This window comes from Tenrec ecaudatus, chromosome 1, assembly GCF_050624435.1.
Source record: "Tenrec ecaudatus isolate mTenEca1 chromosome 1, mTenEca1.hap1, whole genome shotgun sequence".
Classification (NCBI taxonomy): domain Eukaryota; kingdom Metazoa; phylum Chordata; class Mammalia; order Afrosoricida; family Tenrecidae; genus Tenrec; species Tenrec ecaudatus.
Window position 1 is genome coordinate 67,144,827 of NC_134530.1, and position 26,668 is coordinate 67,171,494.

At 41.0% G+C, this 26,668-nt stretch overlaps 1 protein-coding gene across 3 annotated transcripts; it reads left to right on the forward strand.

Annotated features, from left to right (window-relative positions):
• On the forward strand, nt 1-26,297 carry YBX1 (Y-box binding protein 1). Of its 3 annotated transcripts, none has more exons than XM_075554793.1 (8): nt 1-314; nt 973-1,036; nt 18,396-18,429; nt 21,040-21,129; nt 21,431-21,733; nt 22,197-22,279; nt 24,639-24,901; nt 25,915-26,297. In XM_075554793.1, the coding sequence occupies exons 1-7, from the start codon at nt 149-151 to the stop codon at nt 24,868-24,870; spliced, it is 972 nt and encodes a 323-aa protein (XP_075410908.1). In that variant the 5' UTR covers nt 1-148; the 3' UTR covers nt 24,871-24,901; nt 25,915-26,297. The 3 variants fall into 3 exon arrangements, with proteins under 3 accessions (XP_075410908.1, XP_075410899.1, XP_075410915.1); XM_075554784.1 differs by having other exon boundaries at nt 2-314; nt 25,910-26,297; XM_075554800.1 differs by lacking the exon at nt 21,040-21,129 and having other exon boundaries at nt 2-314; nt 25,910-26,297.
• The last annotated feature ends 371 nt before the right edge of the window (nt 26,298-26,668 follow it).

Consider the following 26,668-nt stretch of genomic DNA (forward strand, 5'->3'; position numbering starts at 1 on the left):
ATTCTCGCTAGTTCGATCGGTAGCGGGAGCGGAGAGCGGACCCCAGAGAGCCCTGAGCAGCCCCACCGCCGCCGCCGGCCTAGTTACCATCACACCCCGGGAGGAGCCGCAGCTGCCACAGCCGGCCCCAGTCACCATCACCGCAACTATGAGCAGCGAGGCCGAGACCCAGCAGCCGCCCGCCGCCCCCCCCGCCGCCCCCGCCCTCAGCGCCGCCGACACCAAGCCCGGCACCACGGGCAGCGGCGCAGGGAGCGGCGGCCCGGGCGGCCTCACATCGGCGGCGCCTGCCGGCGGGGACAAGAAGGTCATCGGTGAGGGCCGTGGGTGGAGCCGTGGGTGAAGCCTGGCAGCGGGACCGTTACTCGAAGCGGGGCGAGCCGGGGTGCGCGCGGCTGCCCCTCCCCCCCCCTCTCCGGGCACCCTCCACGGGAGCTGCTCCGCGTGCCCGGCAGGCGCGCCGCGGCCTCCCGCGCCCCCTGTAGACCCTCGGCGCCGCGGCCGCGCGCCCCGCACGCCCCCTGCGCCCGTCCCCTCCTCCGGCGGCGTGCGGCGGGCCGCGTGGGTGGCAGGGTGGCCCGGCGAGCTCGGCCGGGGCCGCACGCCGTTGTTCCCGGCCCCCCACCCAGCTCCCTTCCGCGTGTGCCCCGAGGGCGCGGCGCGCCGCCTACGCAGGCTGGAGTGGGCCCGGCGGCTTCCCCTTCCCTCACGTGCTCCCCGCCGCGCCCGCGCCGGCCTCGCGCACACCCATCTGGGGCCCGCGTCCCGGGCCGTCCCGCGTGCGCCCCGCGCCTTCGAATCCACCCACGTGTACCGTTAAAGGCGGCGGCGGCCCTGGGAACGGCTGTCAGGCGGCCTCGCCCGCGGGGGGTGGGCGGGTGGCTGGGAAGCCCGTGAGGGGCCGGGTGCTGCAGCGTGGCTGTGCTTCCGAAAGGGCTGTCTGGTAATCCTGGGTTTCTTTCCACCCCCCAGCAACGAAGGTTTTGGGAACAGTAAAATGGTTCAATGTAAGAAACGGATATGGTTTCATCAACAGGTGAGCTGACCCCAGTGAAGCTTCTATCCCACCTCTTGCATGTCTCCATCTCTGGGTTCTTCGTGGTTTGGGGGTGATTGGATTCGGCATGCCGAGCAGGTTCTGAGGGGCGCTGGTGTGATTTTTGGTTTTCTTTGATGGCTGAAAAGGCTTGGTGGACCGAATGTGTTGTATTTTCTTTGTTTTGCAGCTAAATGAGGAGTCAATATCTTCCAAGATTTCTAGGGTACAAAGCAACTTAAAAAGGCAGGCCGAATAAATGGGGTACCTCAACGGTTAGGGAGAGTGCAGTAAGGTGTCAAGGATCCGAGAGCTGGGGCACCTGTAACGGAGGGCTGTATTGCCTTTGTTGAACGTTGCAATAGATGCTGTCTTTTGACTATACTGTCGGGGGAGGAGGGGATTTATGTTTGCATGCTTTGGCCACAAGAACGGTAGGGTTTCTTGTGTGTTCACAGAATAAGTCCCATATTTGGAAGTAAACGGCCTATTAATCTTGACTTCCCTGGTCCCAAAACCATACTAATGAAATCCATTTTTTTAAAAACCTAGGGTTGCTTAACAAGAGTGGCCTTGAACTGGCTTGGGACCAATTGAAAGATTGATCTTGTAATAGGTGAAGCTACAAGCCACTGCAAGGCAGCCCAAAATTCTCCTTAGCAATCGTGACCAAAATGCAGTTTACACACAGTGCTCTCCTTACCTCTCTCTTGTGAGGCAGGCATCATTTTCAAGATGGCTGCCAAGGCTGGTAGTGCAGTTACATGGAATATGTTAATAGCTCACGATTATGTTAATAGGAATCTTGGGCTTACAGGTATGATACTTCAGTCAGTTTAGCATTTTCTGTTCTGCTCTTTTAAAAGGCATTAAACAGCTAGATGTTTTAAAGAAAATCTGAGCATAACATAGCATGTGAAATGGACAATGAATGAAATGTACTGAAGGGATGGGCAGATCAGACAGAATTGGGTGAAAACTCATTCATAGAATTAGCAGTGAAGTACTAAGAAGATTGTCAGTATTGATGGTTCTTAGAGTTGCAATGGTGGGGAAATATTTTCATTCTTAAGAAATCTATTTATGCTACATTGTCTGCTTGGCCCAAAGCTACATTTATGAATGGAGACAGAATGGGATTCTTTGGTGTTTGTACATGGCTGGTTTACTGACCATATAGGGGTTCATTCATCTCTTGATTTTTTTTTTTTTTAAACTGTTTCCATCTTGCGCTGGATTCTCATGAATACCTTCCTAATGCCTTGACCCTTTAATACAGTTCCTTATGTTGTGGTGACCCCTAACCATAAAATTGTTTTCGTTGCTACTTCATAACTGTAATTTTGCTACTGTTAATAATTGGGTGACCCCTAGGAAAGGGTCGTTTGACCCCTCCCCCTAAAGGGGTGGGGTCAGGACCCACAGGTTGAGAACTGTTGCTGAGTCACTTTTCAGTTTAAATGTTCTTATCTTAGAAAGGTGTTTTAAATTGCAAAGTTCCTCCTTTAGAGCCGAAACCCTTGACCCCACTTAATGATTGCTGCTGTGCACAGGTGACTAATTTGTAGCCTTTTCTGTGGTTAGATTGTCATTTTTTTGTGTGTGTTTCAAAAATTAATAGCATGTTCTGTTTTGCTGCAGTTAAATGGACACAAGTTATGATATCTTGAGTAAACCATTTATATCCAAAATAGTCATTTACATGTTAAAAATCTTTATTCCACAAGATAACCACTCTTGAATATTTTACTCTGGCTAATAAATCAACTCGGTTTGCCATTCCCTGGATCTTTTGATGGGCGTTTTGTTTGGACTGTGTTCATACCTCATCAGCAGTATGTACACACTACTTGTCTCTGTCATGTTTGGGGAATTCTCACTAAAACGTTTTCTTAATGCTATTTCACACACACCTCACTGCCATTGAGTAAATCTCACCTTTTGGTGACTCCATAGTACAGGACAGGGTAAAACAGAACTATCCCTGTAGGTTTTTTGAGACTATCTACAGGAGTAGAAAACCTTGTCTTTCTCCCTAGGAGAGGCTGATAGTTTTGAACTTCTAACCTTGTGATTAACTTTAGCGTGAACATATCTTTACTATATACTGATTTGACTCCCCTTATTGTGTGGTACTTGATTTTGAAGCTCTCCCACTGAATCAAGATTTTAACAGGATCCTCCTGTGCACCTATGTGAGAAATACCTGAGGAATCTATATAAGAATCTAAATCAGAAGGGATGGGGCTTCTGATTTAGTATTAAATTTTGACAGCCTGTCAAACAGGAATGAGTCTGTTTGAAATCCCTATGTAGAACCAACTATACTAAAGACACCCATTTTTCTTAAGCCAAACCTCCAAATTCAACTGAAGTCAGATTTTATAATATCTTGGTCAAGGTATTCTGGCCAGTTGTAGAAGTATCTTGAAAAGCCAACTTGGATTTAATTTGTCCTGAAAGATGATGTGTCAAGTTGATTACTAATCAAGCAGATATTTAAAGAATTACCTAAAGAATCTTAATATAAAATGTATGTATCATTGTAGGCATATTGAATATTGTATCAATATAACAAGCTGCAACAAAACAGAAGGTACATGCTAAAATTGTAAATGTCTTAAAAAATTAACCACAGATAGGGGCTGCAAATTACCCAATCTCTGATGTCTGGTGTGCCTGTTTTGTCAAGCCTTCTGTGTGAGATTGGGTAATGCAATGGGAAAACTGAAGAATCAGGGGCTGGGGATTATCCTTAAATACAACCGGAATTTTCCTTAGAAACAAGAATAGCAAAGCTTCCTCAGGGTACCTTTCTGGGAAAGGACATGCTGTTGGGTAAAATGCAGAGCCAGCAAAAACAAGTGAGAAAGCCTTGATGAGCGTAGTTGGCACAGTGTGTGAAATAATGGATGGCACAGGGCTAAGCAACGTTTCCTTCACATACTGATGTCACCTTGGGTTGTAGCTAACTGGTTAGCAACAACAGAGTGAAACTGCCTTGTCCTTAAACTTGTTAGGTTGGAGCCCATTGTTGCCTCCACTGTGCCAGTCTGTCTCAAGATTCTTTCTCTCTTGGTTCCTTTCTACCTTACCTAGCTTGGTTTGATGTCCTTTTCCAGAAATTGGTCTCTTTTGATACCTTGTCTTTTTGGATCCACGATGCTCATGGAGATAAGAAATCTTAACAACCACACATAGCGCTATGAAGATCAAAGCCAGACAGTTGGAGAGCACTAGGGTACACCTGACCCAAGCCATGATGTATATACTTAAATCATTTTACTGGGGGCTCCTACCATTCTTATCACAGTCCATACATCCATCCACTGTGTCGAGCACATTTGTACATTTGTTGCCATCATCATTCTCAAAACATTTGCCTTTTACTTGGCCCCTTAATATCAGCTCCTCATTTTTCTCCCTCCTTCTCCACTCCCCCCCTCCCTCATGAACCCTTCATAATTTATAAATTATTATTTTGTCATATGTTACACCCAAGCCGTGATAATTTTAATCAACTCATGCATGTGGAAGTTGTATTTTGACTAAAGAAGACAAAGGGTGGATGGATTTGAATTACACTGGTGAATATTATAAACAATCTCATGGACTGGCAGAAGAACAAATAAATCTGTCTTAAAGAAGTACAGCTAGGCTCTGGAGACTTCATCACATGTACTTTGGGTGTTATCAGGAGAGAGCTGACTCAGTAACTAGCAGTAATAAACTATCACAACTTTATTAGAATTATATCTTCCTAAGGTAAATCATGTTCTTGGTGATTTTATTGCATCCAGAAACCCCAAATTTACTGACAGTTGTTCTAACTCACAGCAACTCTGTTGTGGGCCAGTGAAAATAAAGAAACCGACAATGAGACAGGTTGATGGCCATAGATGCTCAACAGTGGACTCAGACATGCAGTGAGCATGAAGGTGGGTCAGTGGATAACATTTAACTGTTAGGGTTGATGGAGAAGATGCAACAAACTAACCAAAAATGCTCACAGCATAGTTATGCAATAAAGGGCACTTGTTAGTGCTTTCGACTCAACTGATACATGGTGGTCTTATGTATCAGTCAGTATGACATGCTTTCCAGCCCTAATGCTTATGACATAGTACGTTTGCGTCCATTGTTGAGGGTCTGTCATCACCACTCCATCTCATTGCTGGTTTCTTTACTAGTCCTTCGGCATTCGGCTCTTACGCGAATGGCATTCTTTTCCAGCTTTTGATCTTTCCTGAAAACATGTCCGAAGTTAGCAGTTACTGAAGTCTTCGTGTCCTCACTTCCCAGGGGCACTCCGATTTGTATTCAAAGACTGCTTCTGGCAGTCCAGATTACAGCATGCATGATTTCTTCTGTTTGCATTTCCCAATTTTTGCATGTATATAATTGAAAAGACCTCACTTTGCTTAAAAGTGTTAGCTTTTAAGAAGTGTCTTTTACCACTATTTGCCTACTTTAAAACATTTGATTTCTTGGTTGGTTCTCCCATCGCCATTGTTGATCCAACTAGAACAGAATTCTTGACAAGTCAGTTATTTCTCCATATATTATGTTTGTAAAAGGTGGGTTTTTTTCCTTTATGTTGATGTCTACCCATACCAGTACTCTTGACTTTCTGGAAGCAAGGTTTATTGCTATTTATTCATGAGACTTCTTCCAACCATGATAGCGTGTTCTTCATATAGTACAGCTTCTCTGATAATTTGCTCAGTATGCAGGTTGACTACCTTAGGTTGAGAGGGTAAGCAACTCTGCTGTGCACCTTTTTCCAGCTTGGAACCAGCAGTATCCTTGTTCATTCAGGTGCAGGCTTCACATGAGCACCTTTGCAATGTTTAGAATGCACATTCTTATATATAACTTTATGATCCACAGATAAAATACTATTACATATTTTTCTAGTAATTCTCTGCTTTTAACCAAGATCTATTTGGTATCAACCATAAACCTCATTCCACATCCCCTTCTGAGTCCAACTTGAGCTGCCCGTTCAACATTAGTGTTGCTAGGGTGAGATACTGATGGTTGTATTTGGCAATTTCTGCGTTTCATATTGACCTTTGAAATGGGCACAAATATGGATCCTTTCAGTTGGCCAGGTTCTTGTCTTCCGTAGACAAATGTTTCTAGCATCTCCTCAATTGTTGAACATCTCAATTGATCTCAGTTCCTGGAGCTGTTTTTCACCAATTCCTTCAGTACGTCTTGGCTTCCTTTATTTAGCACAAATATTCTTTATCATGCTACTTTTTAAAATGGTTAGTGCTGATCAATTATTTTTTGTTAAATGCCTGCATATTCCTTTTGTCTTGTAATGCTTCTGCATCGTTCATCTTTTTTGTCTTTGTAGTTCTTTGTAATGCAACTTGAGGCTTGAATTCTCTTCACTTTGATCCTGGGAAGGGCCAGTCATGTTCTTCTCCATGGCTTTCTTAATTCTTGCCCTGTGGTACTTACACTTTTTTTTCCTTAAAGTTTCATTAGCACTTTATCCACATGTAATAAAATTCAATCATATCAAGACAAGCTGTACAATTATCATATTCTAGAACATTTTCTTCCTTGTAGTCCTTATTATTCACGTAATACACAATAGATTATTCTCCAGTTTCACAACTTCTACTCCGATAATTCAGTGTCATTGGTACTACTCTGTGCTGTGCCGCCACTATTGTTAGCCTTTTCCAAATTATTCTCCCACCATCGACATCAACTCAGCGCCCTACGCAGCAACTCTGACCTTCCTACGGCACCCATTGGTCAGTTTTGGTGTGTGTGTGTATGTGTTTTGCATTCATTGCTTGCTCCCCCAAATTCCCTTGTCTTCCCTCTCCCATCCCTGCATCCCGTATAAATTGTTGCATCATTTACTATCTCTGCATCTGCTCCTTTTGTGTTGTACAAACTGGGAAGCCCAGCAGAAATAAAGTGGTAAGGATAAAATATTATAAAGATAAAAATACAAATAATGAGTAAAAGAAAAGCCCACCATCAATATTTAATATTTTAAAAGCCAGGGAAGAAATTTCGTCGTGGGACAAGCAAGAAATACTTGAGCCTGGGGCAAATTCTGGTTGAGTCAAGAATGAAGGTCAATGAGTATCAAGTTTAGTCCAGCATAATCAAGATTACAATGCTCCCTATCTGATCAGAAAGCTGCTCGAGACCCTGCCTGTGGGCTAGAGAGAATCCACTAGAGGCTTCATGGGACTAGATGCGCTACGTATTGTTTTTGAGCTCCCACTGCCCTCCATAGCTTTCTGCAAATGGGGTGGGTGTTCACAATTTCGGCCAGAAAAGAAATGGAAAGCATCAGTGTTGATACCTTGGATATTAGTAAGCTGGAATGGGCTGGTCCTGTGCATTTTGAATCTGGCAGTCATGCTGTATTCTGGGTGCAGATTGAGGAGAAATACTGTTGCATTCAGTGTCTCTTTTTTTTTTTCTTCATGATTTATCTTGAGGTACAACGGGGTGAATGTTAATACCCATACATCTACAAGAAAAACCAGTTAATATGACCATTTTTCCCGTTTGTACACCAACTGTTAGTGGCAACGATGAAGAGATAGAAAATTTCTACAGATGACTGCAGTCTGAAATCAGTCATACTTGCAAAATAGGATGCATTGATGATTACCAGTGACTGTAACGTTAATGGTTGAAGAAAAAGAACAAGCACCTGTAGCTGGAAAATGTGGCCTTTGTGATCGAAACAAAGCTGTAGATTGCGTGTGTGCTATACTTCTGTAAGGCCAAAAACTTTATTGGCAATACTTTTTTTTTTTTAATAACAAACTACTATGTACATCGCCATCACCAGATGGTCTACACTGGGGAACCAATTGCCTACATATGTGTATTATCAATAAAGACAAGCAAGAGACTGGATCCAGATCATTGATTGCTCATAAGCAAATTTGGGTTTATGCTTAGGGACAAAGCACATCCACACTGGGCAGAATACAACCCTGAATTGACACCATTTCAAGAGTAGGTTTGACACAGTAAACACTTAATGATTGAAGATAAGGTTCTGTCAGAAAACACCAAGGGACACATGCATGAAGATGATGCGACATTATTTAAATAGAGGAGGGACCAAAGGAGGGACATAGGACTTTTGAAATAGTTGTGTCTTCAGTTCTTAGTAATAAGGGAGTGAATTAGGTGGGAAGGAAGACAAGATACAGGCTTAGAGAATGTGCTTTTTGGAAAGGAATAAGGGTGGTGTGCTGAGCAACATAATTTACATAATTTCAGTGAATTGTATGTCAAAGCTGTTGAAATGCCTTCTATAAAAAAATTCTTAGCAACAACATTAAAGTTTAAATATAGGACGTTTGATGAATGCTTTGAGTTAATCCTTTGTTGTATGCAAAATAGGGAATTAGATTGATATATGTGACTTGGAGACTTTCCCCTATACTCCTTTCCTACCTCCAATTTTATGATGAAAGGGCATTTCTTCTAAAACCGTTAAAATGTAAGATATTAGAGGGTTGCTTTAGTAGTTCAGAGTTCAAGTCTGCCATTTACATTTGTAGATTTTTAGTTTTTTGCATCCAGTTTTATCCACGTTTCAGATTGTCAGGTAAAGGTTTTTTACTAGTTACTGGAATTGGAATACTTGAATGTTCTCCACAGGACAGAAGTGTGGAGTTCATTTAAAGGAGAAGCTCTGGTGACATTGTGCTTACAAGTTGGGCTGTTAAAGCACAGTCAGAAGTTTGAAACTCCTACCAGCTGCTCTGCAGGAGAAAGACGGGTCTCTTTACTCCTGTAAACGGTTCATTGTAGTAAACTGCCAGGACAGGTATGCCCTGTCCTATAGGGTCACTATGAGTCTTGTCTACAAGCATTTACTACTAGGTCTCATCCTCTATCTAGGAAGCTGAATAATAAACTAAGCCAGGGAAATTTATAACCTTAAAATAATACTTCATCATGGCAGTCATGCTCAGACTTCCTTGACGCTAATCCCTTTTTGGAATTCCATGTGTCTATAACTGACTTTCACACAAATGGCATAGTGGTAGAGTAAGTAAACTCAAGTTTATCAAACCTTTGCAATACCATGGAGTCCTTGATTGTGCAAACTGTTAATGGGAAGGTTGGAGGTTTTTGAACTGAAGGAACAGAATCTCAGGGGAAAGGCTGGGTTATCTCTGAAAATGCGACCGTGGGAGACCCTGTGACAAACAGATCTGCTCTGCCACACTTCCGTTCATTGTGAGTAAGAATGTATTCAGCAACAACTGGTACTAAATGCCAGCCATTATTTGTAAATGCTAATCCACTTAATCCTCAGAACCTTTGAGGCACAGGTTATTCCAAGATAGGAACTTGCCTCAGCTAGTAAGTGAAGCCAGTACTTACTTACATCACTTTTTTTACATTTGTGTTTATTAACTGCTGAACTATAACTATAAAAATAGAGCCTAATCCTATTCAAATTGAATATCCACCTAGCTACAGATTACTTGGGACAACTATTCATTGAAAAACATAACAGCACAGTTAGGACTGCTAAGCCAACTCTTCAGAGGAGAAAGAAAGCCTCATCTCCCAAGAAGTACTGAGTGGTTTGGACCTCCTGACTTTGCAGCTAGTGACCTAACTTGTGGAACATCTATCTTTTCACTGCCTATTCCTTGTAAGGAAGGGATTGGATTGCTAAATGTTCTAACATGGATTAGCTTTACAAATAGAAAATTTTCTCTAATAGAGGGCTTTAAGAAGGGAGATTTTAATCTTATTTTCTGATGAACATTTAACCCAACACATTACTAGACCACTTAGATCAGGGGTCATCAAACTGCGACCCAAGGGCCACATGTGGCCCGCCAAGGATATTTCTCCAAGCCGCTGGGTAGTTTTTGCCTTGTTTTGTTTTTTACTTCAAAATAAGATGTGCAGTGTGCACAGGAATTTGTTCGTAGTTTTTTTTAATTATAGTCCAGCTCTCCAACGGGTCTGAGGGACAGTGAACTGGCCCCCTGTTTAAAAGTTTGAGGACCCCCGATAGTTATGGGTAAGAGAATTTATTCATCCAGTGATGTTTAGTGAGCACCTCGTTAAGGTGCTGTAGAATAGCTAGCAGCAATTCTGCCCAATAAACTTAAACTTTAGGCAAGCTGTGTTTAAACAACTTTCTTGTTTTATAACTTTTCAAGAATCTTAAATCATGTAAAAAATTTTCATTACCCTATTCTTAGTTCACTGGTGGACCATGCAATTTTATTTACCTCTACGTATTTTATAATTGTATGTCTGTCTGTGATGTACATAGGGGACTTCAAAAAGTTACTGGGAAAATAATCATTTCATTTCTTTCTAGTTTTCCAAACTTTAAAACCCCAAAGGTAAAACATTTGCCATTTCAGTGATCTTTAAATATTCATTTACATAAACATGTTCATTGTGTAGCTCATCTGCCACCATTAACCATTTAGAACTTTCCCATCACCTCTAACAGACAGGAGTTCTGGTGAGTTAGGTGTTGGAATGGTAACTGCGAGATTGGTGGTTGGTTCAAACCTACCAGCCCTTCTGCGGGAGAAAGGTGAGGTTGTCTGCTCACATAGTTTCTAAAACCCTATGTAGGGTGGCAGTGGGTTTTGTTTTGTTGTTGTTGTTTGTTTTGTTAGGGGCGGCGCATTTAGGGCCCACCATGGATGCCAACCTCCATCATTTTCCATCCGTACTTCTAAATAGGAGCCTGCCCCTGGTAAAACACATCTTAATCGCTTAACTATTCAAGTTCTCATCATGGCATCATGATTTTATTCCTCCTGTGACTGACTATACCATATATGCTCCAGTATAAGCCAACCCGAATATCAGCCAAGACACCTAATTTTACCACAAAAACTGCATTAAAAATGTGCTGAAAAACTCGGCTTACACATGAGTATATATGGTAATTATGTCAGCATAATACTTTCAGAGCTTATTCATGTTGTCATAAATACCAAGATTTTCTCTTACCATTTTGGTTACCCCATGTAGTTATTGAGTAGTTCTGCTATAAACATGAGTATACATGTATTACTTTTTTTAATGTACATACATAGAAGTGGAGTTGCTGGATCATAAAGTAATGTTAGAGTTTTCCGAGTAGCCAGTTGAAGTTCTGATCAAAGTGTAATGATTCATATACCACCCTGAGGCTCCTTGGGAGTAAGACCTGGTGATCTGCTTCTGAAGGTGACAGCCTTGAAAAAAAAAACAAAACCTGCGCTGCGCACGGATTCAGAATCAGCTCTAGGCCAGCTAACAATTAAATTGTCTTAACCTTTTTGAGGGGCCACAGGACTATTGCTACAGCAATGGATGAAGTTTCCAGTTTCTAGAACTTTAATTTTTGCTCCCTCTCCTTAATGGTTAGACAAGCAAGTATGGTTTGATGTGTAGTTTACCTGATTCCAGCTCATGGCAATCCTTTTGTTTAGAGGAGAGCTCCAGAAGAAGCCCCTGCCCCTACCCCGCCCTGTCCCCACCTGGAGGAGGGGCTGGAGGAGGGGAAACTAATCGTGTGCCAGCAGAACGCTGACCTTTCTAACACAGTTCTACTGGGTGTGTTCGAACAGGCAGCTTTTCAGCTAGTAGTCAGGTACTTAACTGCGCCAGTTTATAGCATACTTGCAGTTACCCCTCCCCCTAGAGTTTGTTGCTTTCAAGATCTGTATTCCGAACAAGACTTGTCTGAGTTTAGAGTTGATTATATTGTTGGGACTTAGAAGAGGGTGAGCTACCATTTTCTTTAGCATCCAAGCAGGAGTCTCAATAGGTTCCCTGGTGGCACTGTAAGGTATAAGCATTGGACTGCTAACCACAAGGTTGATGGCTCAAACCCACCAGCTGCTCCATGGGAAAAGCACGATGTTGGATGTTCTAGGCCTATGCTGTCTCTAATATATGATAGACTTAGCCATGTGTGGCTATTGAGCACTGGAAATGGAAGTTCCATTATGTTCTCTAAGCATAAAGTACTTTAGTTTTACGTGTTGAAATGAGAGTATTTTGGGGTTAAATGAACTGCTAAAATTAATTTCACACCTCTTAAATCCCCACCTTACCAATGAGGGGATTTGCCCAAGGTTTTGTAGTCGTGGCATAGCCATAGAAGCTAATGTTCAAACATACCCTGCAGCTCTGAAGGGGAAAGTGCTGGGCGTGGCTGTTATACTTTGTCACATGGAGTTGCTGTGACTTGTAATTGACTTAACACCCAAGAGCAGGTATATGATAGCCAGGATTTGGATATAGGTGCTTTGGTTCCAATTAAATCCATAACCTTTGTGCTCTCTGCTTCTTACCTGATCACCTCTCTTAAAAATGGATATCAAGGCACTTGTATCTTGTGCTACAGAAGAGTTGTGGAGATAGAGAATTTAAGGGTGATCAGGCGAATTTCCACTTTCATAGAATTCTCTTAGCAGGTTTAAATGTTATTGAACGTAATTCAAGATAACATGCCTCAACCCAAATTTGATAATAAATTTATCTGCTGTATTGGACTGAACAGTACTTTCTAGATTGAAGTCCTTGAAGATAGAGCTGCATTTTGCTTATTTTGGGCACTGAAGCAGTGTCTAGTAACTTAAATGCCTTAGGTGGGTTTTAGCTCATAATGACCCTATTATAACATAACACACTGCCTGGTCCTCCATCCTTAAGAGTTGTGCCATGCTTGAGCTTTTGTTACAGCCTCTGTCAATCCATCGTGTTGAGGGTTGTCTTCCTTCTTACTCTTTCCCTTAAGAAAGGGCTAGCCCTTCCTGAAGGATCCCTGGTGGGTCCTTGAGTTAGCTAACTTTGGGCTGGTAACCACAAGGTCCTCTTTGGTTGTGTCATTTGCGTATCGGGCTGTTAATGAGCTTTCTGCCAATCCTGTCTTTACATTCTACCTATAGTATAGAACGTCTTATTTATTCAGCATATCTTAGCAAATAAGTAATGCTGCAAGAACACACCTGTCACACACCTTCCCTGATTTTTAAACCATGCTGTTACCTCCCGGTTTGTTCGAATGGCCACTAACTTCCTCATGAGCACAATGAAATATTTTGGAATTCCCATTCTTCTGGTGTTATCAATAATTACCTTTATTAAAGGAATAAACAAGACCTTTGCACTTGGTATCCTCTTTTTGTAAGCTTAGTGGTTTGTAGGAGACTAGAATAATGGGGTCATGATAGAATAAACAACAAAGGGACAATACTTTGAATAGTTGCCTAAAGTAAATTCTTTCTTTTTTTTTTTTTTTACTTTTTTTATAAAGTAAATTCTTAATAGTGTTAATCACATGGTATATCTACACTACACTCATGATTGTACAAACTCCCTGAAAGTTTACTTAGTAAGAAAGGGTATTGTTTCTATTATTAAAATCAGTCTTTTTTAAAACTATGTGAATTAGGTAAATGTTGACAGCAGTTCAGTTTCTCATTCAACAATTAATAAAAATTTAATCTGATGACAGTCCTAGCAATATAACTTCAGTTATCCCACTTTACTGTGTTTCTGTATCCGTTCATCCTTCCTTAACTTCTGCATTATGTACTTGAGTAAATGCTGCCCTTTTGGTCTCAAATGGTTAATTCTAAGGTAGTAGTACCTCACTAGTGTATTATTGACCTGTAGGGCTGCATACTTTGTTGTTTTACATTATTGACTGTATATAAAAGTTTTATATTATTGACTATAAATTGAGTCTACAGGGGATAACATGGGGTAGACCTTAAGAGTGACTAAGGACCATGGTCTCAGGGGTCTCGGTCTCTGCCTGATGTGTAAGTTTGGTCTTCTGTGTATTTTGGGGTTGGTTCCACTTTCTTTTCTTTTTTAAAATCATTTTATTGGGGCTCATAGAACTCATTACAATCCATGCATACAACCATTGTGTCAAGTACATTTGTACATTTGTTGCCATCATCCTCAAAACATTTTCTTTTTAAAAAAACAAAATATTTTCTTTCTCCTTGAGCCCAACATTTTCACTTTCTTACACTCTTGGTCATGATAACCAGGCACCAACTAGTTCTTCTGATCTTAAGTCATGGCGATTGATAGACTAATTGTTTTTGTGTTTCTTCAGTTGGCTGTCTTCTGGACAAAGACTAATAATTGTACCTTAGATGTCCTCTCAGAGATTTTAAGTGTGTACGTACTCACCATAACAGAATAATAGAATACTGTGGATAATTTGGCCTCCTTTATGCTCCATGAGCCAGGAATACCATATATTTACAGCAAAAGTAAAATTCCCAGGTACAAATATCCTGTGTCAAGCAAATATATAATAATGGGTCTAGTCCCACTCCTTGCCACACCAATTCATCCTACACGTGTATGTATGCATTTTCTTAGAAATCACCATTGCAGGCAAACAACAGTCACCTAAAACTCACGTACTCTTCCCAGGGGCTACCCTTGCTCATTATCAAAGAATGTTACTTTTGGTTTATAACCATTTTTCTTCTTTTTTAATTACAATAGTGGTCTCAGCAGTGTTTGTCCTTTAGTAAGTGACTAATCTCACTCAAAATGTGTCTGTCAGTACTGTGATAGCTTGTGTGTTGCTGTGTGGCCAAAAGCTGTGTCACTGGTACTTCACGTGCCAGTAGCCAGGGTCACCCATAGTGACCAGATTGCAGCAGAGCTTCCAGATTAAGTACAGACTACGAAAAAGGAAAAAGATGAATTGACCACTGAAAATCTTGTGAATAACACAGAACATTGTCAGGTACCGAGCCCAAGATGAGCCCCTCAGGTTGGAAGGCACTCAATATCTGACTGAGGAAGTGTTTTGACTGGTGTCGATGGAGTAAAACCTTTGGGACCTTCACTTGCTGATGGATGGGGCATGCCTCAAAATGAGAAGAAACAGCTACAAAAATTGTCCATTAATTGATACGTGATAAGCGTCTCCCTGTGAGCAGGACTTGCAACATTCCTGTTTGCTCCTGTCTGATTTTTAAAAAATGTCCATTAATAATTGGAATTTGGCATGTATGAAGTATGAATCTTACACAATTGAAATTCAAAATGAGATGGAATGAATCAAGATCAATATCCTAGGCATTAGTGAGCTGAAATAGATTGGTATTGGCCTTTTGAGTCAGAAAATCATAAGGCTTACTACGCTGGCAATGATAGATTCAGGAGGAAGAATGTTAGTATTCATCAAGGACTTTTTTTTTAATCATTTTATTTGGGGCTCTTAAAGCTCTTATCACAATCCATACATTTATCCATTGTCCAGCACATTTGTACATATGTTGCCTTCATTTTCAAAACATTTTCTTTCTACTTGAGCCCTTGGTATAAGCTTTAGTCCCCCTCCCCCATCCTCTCTCCCTTATGAACCCTTGATAATTTATAAGGTTTTTTTTCATATCTTACACGGACCACTGTCACCCTTCATCCACTTTTCTGTTGCCCGTCGGGTGGGGTGTTGGCGGTTATATGTAGATGATCGGTTCCTCCTTTCTCCCTCCACCTTACTCATACCCTCCTGGTATTGCTACTCTCATTATTGGTCCTGAGGGGTTTATCTGTTGTGGATTGCTCTTGTCTGTACAGTGTACATCTTATGATCTAGCTAGATTTGTAAGGTAGAATTGGGGTCATGACGGGGCAGGTAGCATTAAATAACTAGAGGAGAGTTGTATGTTTCATCGGTGCTGTACTGCACCCTGACTAACTCGTGTCTTCCTTGTGCCCCTTCTGTAAGGTGTCCAGTTGGCTACAGATGAGTTTTGGGTCTCTACTCTGCATTCCCCCTCATTCACAATAAGATTTTTTTGTTCTTTGATTCTTGATACCTGATCCCATTGACACCTCATGGTCACACAGGCTGCTGTGCTTCTTTCATGTGGACTTTGTTACCTCCCAACTAGATGGTGCTTGTTTATCTTAAAGCTTTTAAGACCCCAGACGGTCTATCTTTTGATAGCCAGCCACCATCAGCTTTCTTCACCACATTTGCTTGTGCACCCATTTGAGTTGGGAAGGTGAGCATCATGGAATGCTGGGATATTAGAACAAAGTGTTCTTGTGTTGAGGGACTACTTGAATGGAGACCCAATGTCCATCTGCTGCCTTGATACTTAAATATATGTACATAGAACTATTGCCCCATCGTCATATATAAATATATTTACATATGTACATTCCTGTATTTAGATCTCTATAAATGTCCTTTGCCTCCTAGTTCTTTCCTCTTACTTCCTTTTACTTTCCTCTTGTCTCACCATGTTCAACTGTCATTTGGGTTTCGATAATTCTTGGCTACATTGCCCTTGATCAAGCCCCATCAAGCATCCTGTGTCCTCCTCGCCTTCGATTTTAGATCACTTGTTGATCCCTTGCCCATCTCTTGTCCCTGGGCTTGTTGGCACCCTCCTTCCTTTCCCCCACCTCCCCCTCTCCCAGGACATTCCCCCATTGTTAGTCTCATTGTTTTCTCCTGAAGATTGTTTATCCGCCTATCTTATTTCGATAGACATGCAGCGAAAATAATGAGCACAAACAAGACAAAGCGAAACATAACTGGAAAAAAACAAAAAAAGAAATCATGAGGGGTGAGGGGAAAAAGGAGGACCTGATGCAAAGGGCTTAAGTGGAGAGCAAATGCTTTGAAAATGATTAGGGCAAAGAATGTACAAATGTGCTTTATACAATTGATGTATGTATATGTATGGATTGTGATAAGAGTTGAATGAAACCCTAACAAAATGTTTAAAAATAATCGTTCAGGTCTTTCTATTGACCTTATGAGTGTTTTCCAGTCTGATAGGGTGCCAGCCCTGGCCCCATCTATTTTTGGTGTTTCTAGGGGACGACTTCATTGTTTTGTTTCCCTCGCTGCTCTGTTGCACGCCCTTAGGGTTTTGCCCTGGTGTGGTGGGGTCAGGTTGGGCACAGTTGCCACACTGTCTCATGGTGGGGCTGGCCTTATGGTCTTCTCCATGCATTGGCTGCTCCCAGGTGGAATCTGGGCCTCAGGGCTTGGTGGGCCAGGAAGTGTTCCACTCTCTCCTTCCCTCCTCATTTGCTCAAAGGACATTTTATATTTTGTGAGGTAAGGGTTCTGTTTCATTTTTCTGCAACTGGTTACCAGTTTTTCTGCCTTTTGCTACCTTTGATGAAATTAACAACTTCTGTCAAAATCAGCTGTCTTCAGGTGAATGGATTTCATTCTGGGCCTCCATTCAGTTTAATTGGTCTTTATCTTTATGTCTGTCATTTTTGCCGGTGTAGATGTTTTTTAAGACCCCAGATGGTCTATCTTTTGATAGCCAGCCACCATCAGCTTTCTTCACCACATTTGCTTATGCACCCATTTGAGGTGAGCATCATGGAATGCTTGGATATTAGAACAAAGTGTTCTTGTGTTGAGGGAATACTTGAATGGAGGGTTTGTTCCCCCGCGCCCCCCCCCCCACAGTGGTGGTTTGCTGATTTGGAATGTTGGGTTTTAAGTGGTTTGACGTTGTGAGGTTGAAATCTTTCAGAATTGCATTATATCTTTAGATTGCTAGGGGTGATACTGCCACTTTTTTGTCCATGAACATGGTATATTCTTCATTTGGTGTAGATCTCTTAAAATTTTTTTTTTGTCTATCTCCTTGGTTAATTTGTGACACAATGGTGGTAGGAATATTGTGACACAATGGTGGTAGGTGTGTTTTTTATTCAGTTGTGGTCATTTTTATGATCAAAGTTGGGCAATGGAAATAGGGAAGATGAAATTAGTTGAACTGTGAGGGGAGGAAGCAAACAATTCATGGAAAAACCTATTTCTTGTTTCTTAGGCAAATCTTGTGCCAGAGATATAGGACACAAACAGTTAAGTGCTCGATATTAAGCCAAAAGTTGGCAATTCAGGCCCACTTGATGGCTAAGACAGACCTGACGCTCTGCTTCTGAAAGGTCACAGCTTTAAAAACCCTGTGAAGCGTTTTACTCTGTATACTTGGGTTCACCAATCTGAGGCTGAAGTGACTAACTACCGTCAGAGACAAGGGTGGGGTGTGCTGGAACACTGTTAATATTTAATAAGATAAGGAGTGGCAGCCGATATAGTTAATTATTTCTACTCTATTGAGAATGGCCAGTTTAGGTTATAACATTGTTTCTCAGACATTTCTTGTTTATGCCCTCGCCAGGGGAGGGGATTTTTTTTAAACTGTCTAAATCATGGTGGCTTGCGTGTGTGTACACACACACACTGCTTGTCAACCAGAAGTCTCTGAAATAGTGGGAGAAATGGGGAAATACATAAGCAATTAGTATTTTCCGTCTCTAACATGCTCCTCTTGGTGTTATCTTGCAGGAATGACACCAAGGAAGATGTGTTTGTACACCAGGTGAGTGCTTGTTTAGATACCTAGACCTGCCTCTGGACATGAGCAAAGTAGTGTGGTGGGTGCCTTTATAAGTCTTAACTACTGAACAGTTTCAGAGTTCCTTCAGCAAGAATAGTAGTGTGCTTACATGTTGAAATACTGTGTTCATCATTAGCTTAATAAAAAACAGGTGCTTCAAATTAATGTTTTGTTAATAGCTGTAGTTTTTCTTTTTAATGTTGAAGCTGCCTTTTCTCTGCATGAAATTCTCAAACCTAAATTTCAGATAATAAGAATCTCCGTGAGTCTAATTAAACTAATAAAGTTGTTCTGAACATACAAACTGGCAAGGCTCAGACCTGTTAGTTAGGTCTACTTGTGTGGCAAGGACAAATCACAATTATCATGGGAGGAATAAGGCAAAGCTACCTGGCATATAAATTTGAAAAAAAACACTCAAACACTAGTAAGTCAACATAGGAAAGCAAGTTGCTCCTGAATTGATTGACTCATTGAAGGCCCCAGTGTGTCAGAGCAGCACAGTGTTGCATGGAGTGTTTGATGACTGGGGTTTTTGTTAGTAGATCATTCGGCCTGAGGCACTGCAGGGTGGACAGATCCTCTATTTTGGTTACAGTCAAACTCATTAACAGTTTACCATTCTGGGTTTCCAAATTCAATATAGGCCCTTCTCTTTATTCTGAAGCACTTTAAATTACATATAGAGCCTTTTTTGAGAGCTTTGACTGGCTTAGAAAATTTTAAACTTTGTTAGAGGTTAACTGAAGAGACAGTGTGACAAAGTTGTACTTTCACTTTGTTAGTTTGAGGGAAGAGCACTCTAGGACAAGTGCCCCATCTGGAGCTCGTTCCTAAAGTACTAGTTTCCTACTGTGATCCAGAAGATGTGACAGCACTTTCCACACCTCACTCACTCCTCACACCTCTCCAGGTGCTGTGATAAAAGGTACTGTGCTTTTTAGGAAAGACTTGGGGCTCTGTAGCTCTCTGGAGTATCTTATACAGCATTTAGTGGCAATCAAGTAGAAAGCCAGGCTAATTATTAGTATATGCAGAACCATAGCAGATAATCACAGGTAAAATGTGTATGAAAACACTTCAATTCTAGCTGAATGTAAGATACTCAGAACAAGCTTTTAAAAAAAAACATGTTTGTTTATAAAATTTATATTCCTTTTGCTTTGGGTAGACAACTTCTCTCATACCTGTTCAAGAGATGTACAAGCTTGGGAACAAGAGTGCAAAGCTTAGCAGTTTGCTACCTATGAGCAACCAATCAATGGTTTTGGGGTTGGGGACATTAAGGGTGCTGACTAAAATTTAGAATTTGGAATTTCATTTGTCCGTACTATGCTGTCCTTCATGATTTGCAAGTAATTTAAGTGTTGGTTGTATATATTAAAGATAAGAAAACTGTGGTACAGTTCAGATGACAGTTGAGTTCATTTATTTGACTGAACCGTGTCACCCAGTTGTATTGATTCATAGGGTGTCACCAATGTTCTCTTTCTTTGGGAAGTGGTTTCAAGTTGTTTCTCAGGACTGTTGCTGACTGCGCAGGTTTTAGCTGTGGATCAAAGGGACTGTGGTCTAATTGCCCTCAGATTGGCTGCTTGTCCTGCCTCCTAGACTGGAAATGCATGAGTGGTGCTGTAGTAGAGAGCGGTGCTGTAGCAGATAGCGCTGTGAGGGAGTTGGGTATGAGCATGGGATTTGGAGTCCCAGGACTTGGAGTTGGAATAGTCTCCATGCTACCACTGATTCGCTGTGAGACTTTGGGCGAGTCACCTAATTTTTTAAAGCTCGTATTATCTGTAAACAAAGGAGTGCTAATACCTCATGCAGTCTGTTGTACTGATGATTTGAGTTGGTAATGCGTGAAAGAAACTTTATAAAACTATTACATAAAAATGTGAGGTGTTAGTCTCCCCCTTTTGCTTTTCCCAAAGAGTCTGGAGGAAATATAAGTAATATATCCATAATAGGAGATTTATATTCTGGAGGGATAATAACCAAATGCCAAGTGCAGTCAGATAATATAAAAAGTGGCATAGTTAATACATGTGAATTGCATTTCCATTGAAGTGTTTGTTATCACAGATAGTTTGGAAGTGATTTTTTGATTGACATTTGTAATTGAATTTGATAATGATAACCTCAGGGACAAAGTTGGTTTGGTCAACTTTTGAAGCATGCAAAACCAAACTCACCTGTCATCTAAACTGACCCTGTGTGGGGCTAACATCTATCTTTAAGTGCAATCCTTAGGGGCTGGATGGATATCTTCATTTTGACAAAGATATATATAATGCTTTTGCTAAAAGCATATTTTTTTTTAAGTAAATACACTCTTCTTCTAGAGTGTTAAATTGATTGTTTTGAAAATAGTGGTATAATGTCGGGGCTTTGTAAGATAGAGTATTTTGATTGAGGTTGGGGTAGCATTGGTCCCTGCTTTCCTTAATTTATTGACAGTCTGGTCTAATTGTAAGCTAATTTAAGAAAAAGTTTATATCCAACCTAAAATAACATTGACTCTGGTACATTTTAAATGAAAAGAAAACCGTTATTCTCCCCTATTAATCTATTTTTGGAATGTGATATTACTAGACTGCCATAAAGAAGAATAACCCCAGGAAGTACCTTCGCAGTGTAGGAGATGGAGAGACTGTGGAGTTTGATGTTGTTGAAGGAGAAAAGGTGAGGATGCTTTTTGTGTAAAAGGTTTGACTTCAGTACAGAAATATTTTGGAGATCTCATCCGTTCGGATGGTGGCCCTAATGTGGATGGATGATGGGTCAGGTGACCACACGAACACAGGTGCATCAAGCCCACTGTGCTGGCTGCAGTGAGAGGGCAATCTCTTCAAAATCACAAGGAATGGATATGGACTGATTTTTGTGTTGCTGACTATGCAGACTTTTAAATTTGCTTAATGTGAATTTTGTGGGGAATATGCAAATTTCTTTTGTGACTACCAATGTATAATGACTTTTTTAGGGTGCGGAGGCAGCAAATGTTACAGGTCCTGGTGGCGTTCCAGTACAAGGCAGTAAATATGCAGCAGACCGTAACCATTACAGGCGTTACCCACGTCGTAGGGGTCCTCCACGCAATTACCAGCAGAATTACCAGAATAGTGAGAGTGGGGAAAAGAACGAGGGATCGGAGAGCGCTCCCGAAGGCCAGGCCCAACAGCGCCGGCCCTACCGCAGGCGACGGTTCCCACCTTACTACATGCGGAGACCCTATGGGCGTCGACCACAGTATTCCAACCCTCCTGTGCAAGGAGAAGTGATGGAGGTACGTTTCCCCAAGAGAGATCAACAGTACTATTCTGTTAGCTTTTAGTGACACTGTACTAACCAAAATCTAGAGGTTCTCCTACAGGGCTATTTTATTTTCATGAACATAGTTTCTAATAGTACTATAAAATGAATGTGGACATTTTCCCCTGGAATTTGAAATACATAATAGCTTTCATTATTTGTTTAAGCTATCAATGAGTGATAAGGGTCATCTGAAAATTGGAAGATTAACTAAATAGATTAAATAAAGACTAGCTTTTTGTCAAAAGACTAGTATGCAAAGCAGTTTTTGATTCCTAATAAAAGCCAAACAATAATTACAGTGTAATCAAAACTCATAGAATGTTTTGGGTCTTTGCCTAGGGCCTCCCATGTGTCCAGACTTGGATTTATCTGGTTGTGTTTTTCTCTCCTATTCCTTAACAGTCCTATAGATTTGATTTGTGTTGTCTTTTCAGGGTGCTGACAACCAGGGTGCAGGAGAACAAGGTAGACCAGTGAGACAGAATATGTATCGAGGTTATAGACCAAGATTTCGCAGGTATGGTTCACATTAACCTGCATGTACTAAAAATTTCTCAAGTGTATGTCATGGTTGCCACCATGGAAATCGGTGACAACCTGCTTCCCTTGAGTCACCTGCTAATAATACTTATCAAAGAGGTGAATCTGTATTTACCTGAACAAACTGCGCAATAGGATGAATGGTCAGGATTTGTTAAATCTCTATGGAAGCAAGACAGCCTTAACTTCTGAGGAGCAGTTGGTGTGTTTAAATTGCCAGCATTAGGGTTCGCACTTAATCCACAGCACTACCAGGACTCCTTATGGATAAAATTGTTTTGCAATTTTATCTTAAAATTGTCCAGGAGGAGAAAAGGGCCAAGGTAATTGGACAATAGTGGTAAAATGTGAAAAATTAAGAGTTTGGATAAAAGGCACATGGGAATTCTCAGCTTTTCAGAATAAAAAGTTCAAAATATTCCAAAATTTAAAAATCCGTTTTGGTTATTTTTAAGACATTTTCTTGAAACCCTACCTAGTCCCAGACTAGCATGAACAATGAGCAACCACATTACCTATTTGGACAGTGGAAATTACATGTTTAAATATTAAGATATAAAGCCACGAGGTGGAAATAAGCTCCAAGTACCAAACATGTTTTAGTTAACACATGCTTCTGTTCATTTTGAGATGGTTTCAATTCCCTAGGTGGGATGGGATGATGTAGTTCCTTGTTTGTTTCAAAGGTCCCGCGAAAGCATCTCCTAAAACCTGAGAAGTCATGTGGGTAGGGCCGTAACCTGTCTTGCATTACCTGATGTTGTTTGCAAATAGACATTTTAAGTATTTACTGCAGGCACCCAACTCTTGTACTCAGTTTTTAATTTGTGAAAGTGAACTCTGGAGCCCCAAGATAATCCTGACTTCAGGAACATGTTTGAATATCAGCGCACCCAGAGGGTGTGTTGGCCATGTGCTCTCGAGGTGCTGGGAGAAAGAAGCCTTCACAGTTCACTGGCAGGTTGTCCTTAGAATCACTTGAGTCAAGATTGTTTGGGAAGCTAGTTATATTCTACATTTATATTCATAAGTCGATGGGTGCTAATACGGAATCCTTAGTGTTTTATCCTTTTGTCATGCTGCTGTGGAGCTGTGTGATTGTTACTGTACCTGGGAATTCTTTATCCAAATACATAGTAAATGAAGTGATTGCTGCTCTTGTTGTTAACATGAAAGCCACCCTGGATAAACACCTTTGAATTGACCCCAGCTGTAGGTGTGAATATTAGTTTAGAATCTTTGCACTTCAGTTACTATAAATAATAATTAGCTTTAGGTCCAGTGTTTTACCTTCTTTGGGGGGCTAAATCAGAAAAGTACTGGGATCTGAGCACTTACAGTATCCCTGGCCTGGAAATTTGTGTATATGAATGTATATAAGCTTAGAATATTTATTTCTATCCTTCTATAGAAAATGTTTGCCATCTCATGGAACCAAGTGGGCTTATATTTGCATTCCAGTCCAGGAAGACTGTGCTGTGTGTAAATACAGGTCGTGCTGTGTCTTACCAGCCTTTTAAGAAATTTAGCTTTGACTCTTGGAGAAATGGAAGACTATTTGAGGATTTTTTTATCATATGGTTATATACTAGGGGGCATACCAGAAAAACCACTGTATTTAATTTTATTTATAAAACAGTCTTATCAACTTCAAAGGACCATATATATTCGAGTGTAAGCCCACCCAAATAATCAACTGAGGCACCTGATTTTACCACAAAAACTGCATTTAAAATGTGCTGTTTTGGAAGTGGAATTGGAGAATCTGCCCCATTTTACCATTCCTACCCACATTGTCAGTGTTGAGGACTTCGATCCTGATGGTTGTGAAGTATTATCTCATTGTAGTTTTTTGCCTCTTCTAAGGACTGAAAGTTGGCTTTATTTGTATGAAGGTGTGACAGCTGTAGTTTTGATTGGCTGCCGATTTCAGCAAATGTTCATCTCATTCAGTCTGTAAAGATTAATACTAGTCACAGGCCTGCCTTCAAGAAGGTTCGTTTGAAATATTTGCAAGTGACATTTATAAAGTGTCGACTTGTGTGGTTTGCTATTGCTTACACTGCAGTTAATTTTGTCATAGATATACTATGGACCAAAAAAAACCCTGATGCTTTAAAACTAGTTTTAAAATACCTGTCTTCTAATATAGATTTTCATGTCCTTGTGCAAAATCATCAGTGTGTGAACTACTGGAGTGCTCGCAGGGCCACTTGACGGTTGAAAGGGTGGCCAGACTTGGCCTTTTAGCTGGGTAAAGCTGTGCGTATTGTCAGGAACCCCAGAGGAACGGCTACAGAATGTTCCATTACAGTTGTGTGCAATGCTGGTTCCAGGGGCCCTCCTCGCCAACGACAGCCAAGGGAGGATGGCAATGAAGAGGATAAGGAAAATCAAGATGAAACCCAAGGTCAGCAGCCACCTCAACGTCGGTACCGCCGCAACTTCAATTACCGACGTAGACGCCCAGATAACCCTAAACCACAAGATGGCAAAGAGACAAAAGCAGCCGATCCACCAGCTGAGAATTCGTCCGCTCCCGAGGCTGAGCAGGGCGGGGCTGAGTAAATGCCGGCTTACCATCTTTACCATCATCCGGGTGAGTGAGGCGCCTGCATGGCCTAAGTCTGGTCCGTCTCATTTTATTAATGCTAAAAATTAAAAGATCCATACCATTAATCGTAATAATTTTAATCTTAACCTAACGGTTAGCATCAGAACCGTGCTTCACCCATTTCAGCCCCTTCAGTTCTAACACCGGGAGGCCTACCTCTGTCATGATGTATCTTTAATATTAGAGCTTCTTGCCGACATTTCTGAATGGATTTTGCCATTCTTTTCACCATATCAAATATGCTAATGAAGGTCTTTTTCCCCCCCTCTAAGCAGTTATAATACTGTTTGTGTTGCTTACATGTCACTTTCAAAAAGCAAGGTGATAGCGACTAATCAAGATAACAACTAGTATTTGGAGAAAGTGGTAGCTTTCACATCCCTACCATCTTTTGTTTTATTGCATTACATACTTCACATATAAATTATTCACTCAGTCATTTTAAGAAGAGTTGTGCAGTCATCACCACAATCAATTTTGGGACATTTTCTTGTTCTCATTAGCTACATCATACCATCTTTTAAGGGTTTGTATTTATTTTATTTGCTTTTGGGAAAGATTGATAAGGCCTTAGGTTCCTAAAATACAGAATCTGCTTCTAGGAAACTGCTGCTTATGGCCTATTTAAAATACTTGCAATTCAGGTGATTCCGTTTTGCACTGGCTGCTACAGCTTTATTGGCTCACTGGCTCTTTACCCCTCAGTTCTCCAAATTAAGGTATTACTTGGCGTTCAGCTTTTTACTTCATACTGAGCGTCATTTCTGGCTCAGGAATTTTTCCGAATGAGAGGTACTTTTGTTTTTTCTTTCCTCTGTACTGTGTGTTTGCCTAAGGCCTTCCACAACCCCAAAGTAACAACATAGTGATTTCCATCCCTATTGTGTCTTGGGCTAAGCGAGGATGAAATATGTTGAGGCCGTCCTACATTTAGCCAATGTAATATGGAGCAATTAGTATTGTAAATGAGGTGGATATTTTGTTTTTTTGCAGTTTAGTCATCCAACAAGAAGAAATGAATATGAAATTCCAGCAATAAGAAATGAACAAAACATTGGAGCTGAAGACCTTAAGTGCTTGCTTTTTGCCCATTGACCAGATAACTAGAACTCTCTGCATTATCTATGCAGCATGGGGTTTTTATTATTTTTACCTGAAGCTGTCTCTTTTTGGTAATAACAAACGTGTTTTTTAAAAAGCCTGGTTTTTCTCAATACACCTTTAAAGGTTTTTAAATTGTTTCATATCTGGTCAAGTTGAGATTTTTAAGAACCTCATTTTTAATTTGTAATAAAAGTTTACAGCTTGATTTTTTCAAAAAAAAGTCAACAAACTGCAAGCACCTGTTAATAAAGGTCTTAAATAATTGTGTTTGTGTATATTTCTGACTTGTTTTCTTTTGTGTCACTAGCTGATGTGCGACCTGCGGCTTAAGCAGTTTGCAAATAGATGAGACTTCGTAATCATTTCTCATGGAACATCTTCTTACAATATAATCTATTATTGCATGACACAACTGGGGTTCATATTAAAATCCAGGACATTTTCACTGATACTTTGACCTTTGTTCATTTAAAGAGGACTTACCTAGCAGTCAGTGCTCTAGGGTGTTTTTGTAAATATACCCTGACCTCTCGTGTGTGTTCACCCGAAGGATCAACTAGCCTCCCCGGGATCTTTGTTGAGGAGAGCCCTGAAGTGTAGGGGTCCCCAGCATAATAGAGCTATACCCATCTGCCTTGGGGTGACGGT

Bases quoted from the DNA above. Each gene is read 5' to 3' on its own strand.
- YBX1 (XM_075554793.1), top strand. From the start codon at position 149: ATGAGCAGCGAGGCCGAGACCCAGCAGCCGCCCGCCGCCCCCCCCGCC. The intron at 18,430-21,039 runs GTGAGTGCTTGT...TGATATTACTAG, and splicing joins AAGATGTGTTTGTACACCAG to ACTGCCATAAAGAAGAATAA. The intron at 22,280-24,638 runs GTATGGTTCACA...TGCTGGTTCCAG, and splicing joins TATAGACCAAGATTTCGCAG to GGGCCCTCCTCGCCAACGAC.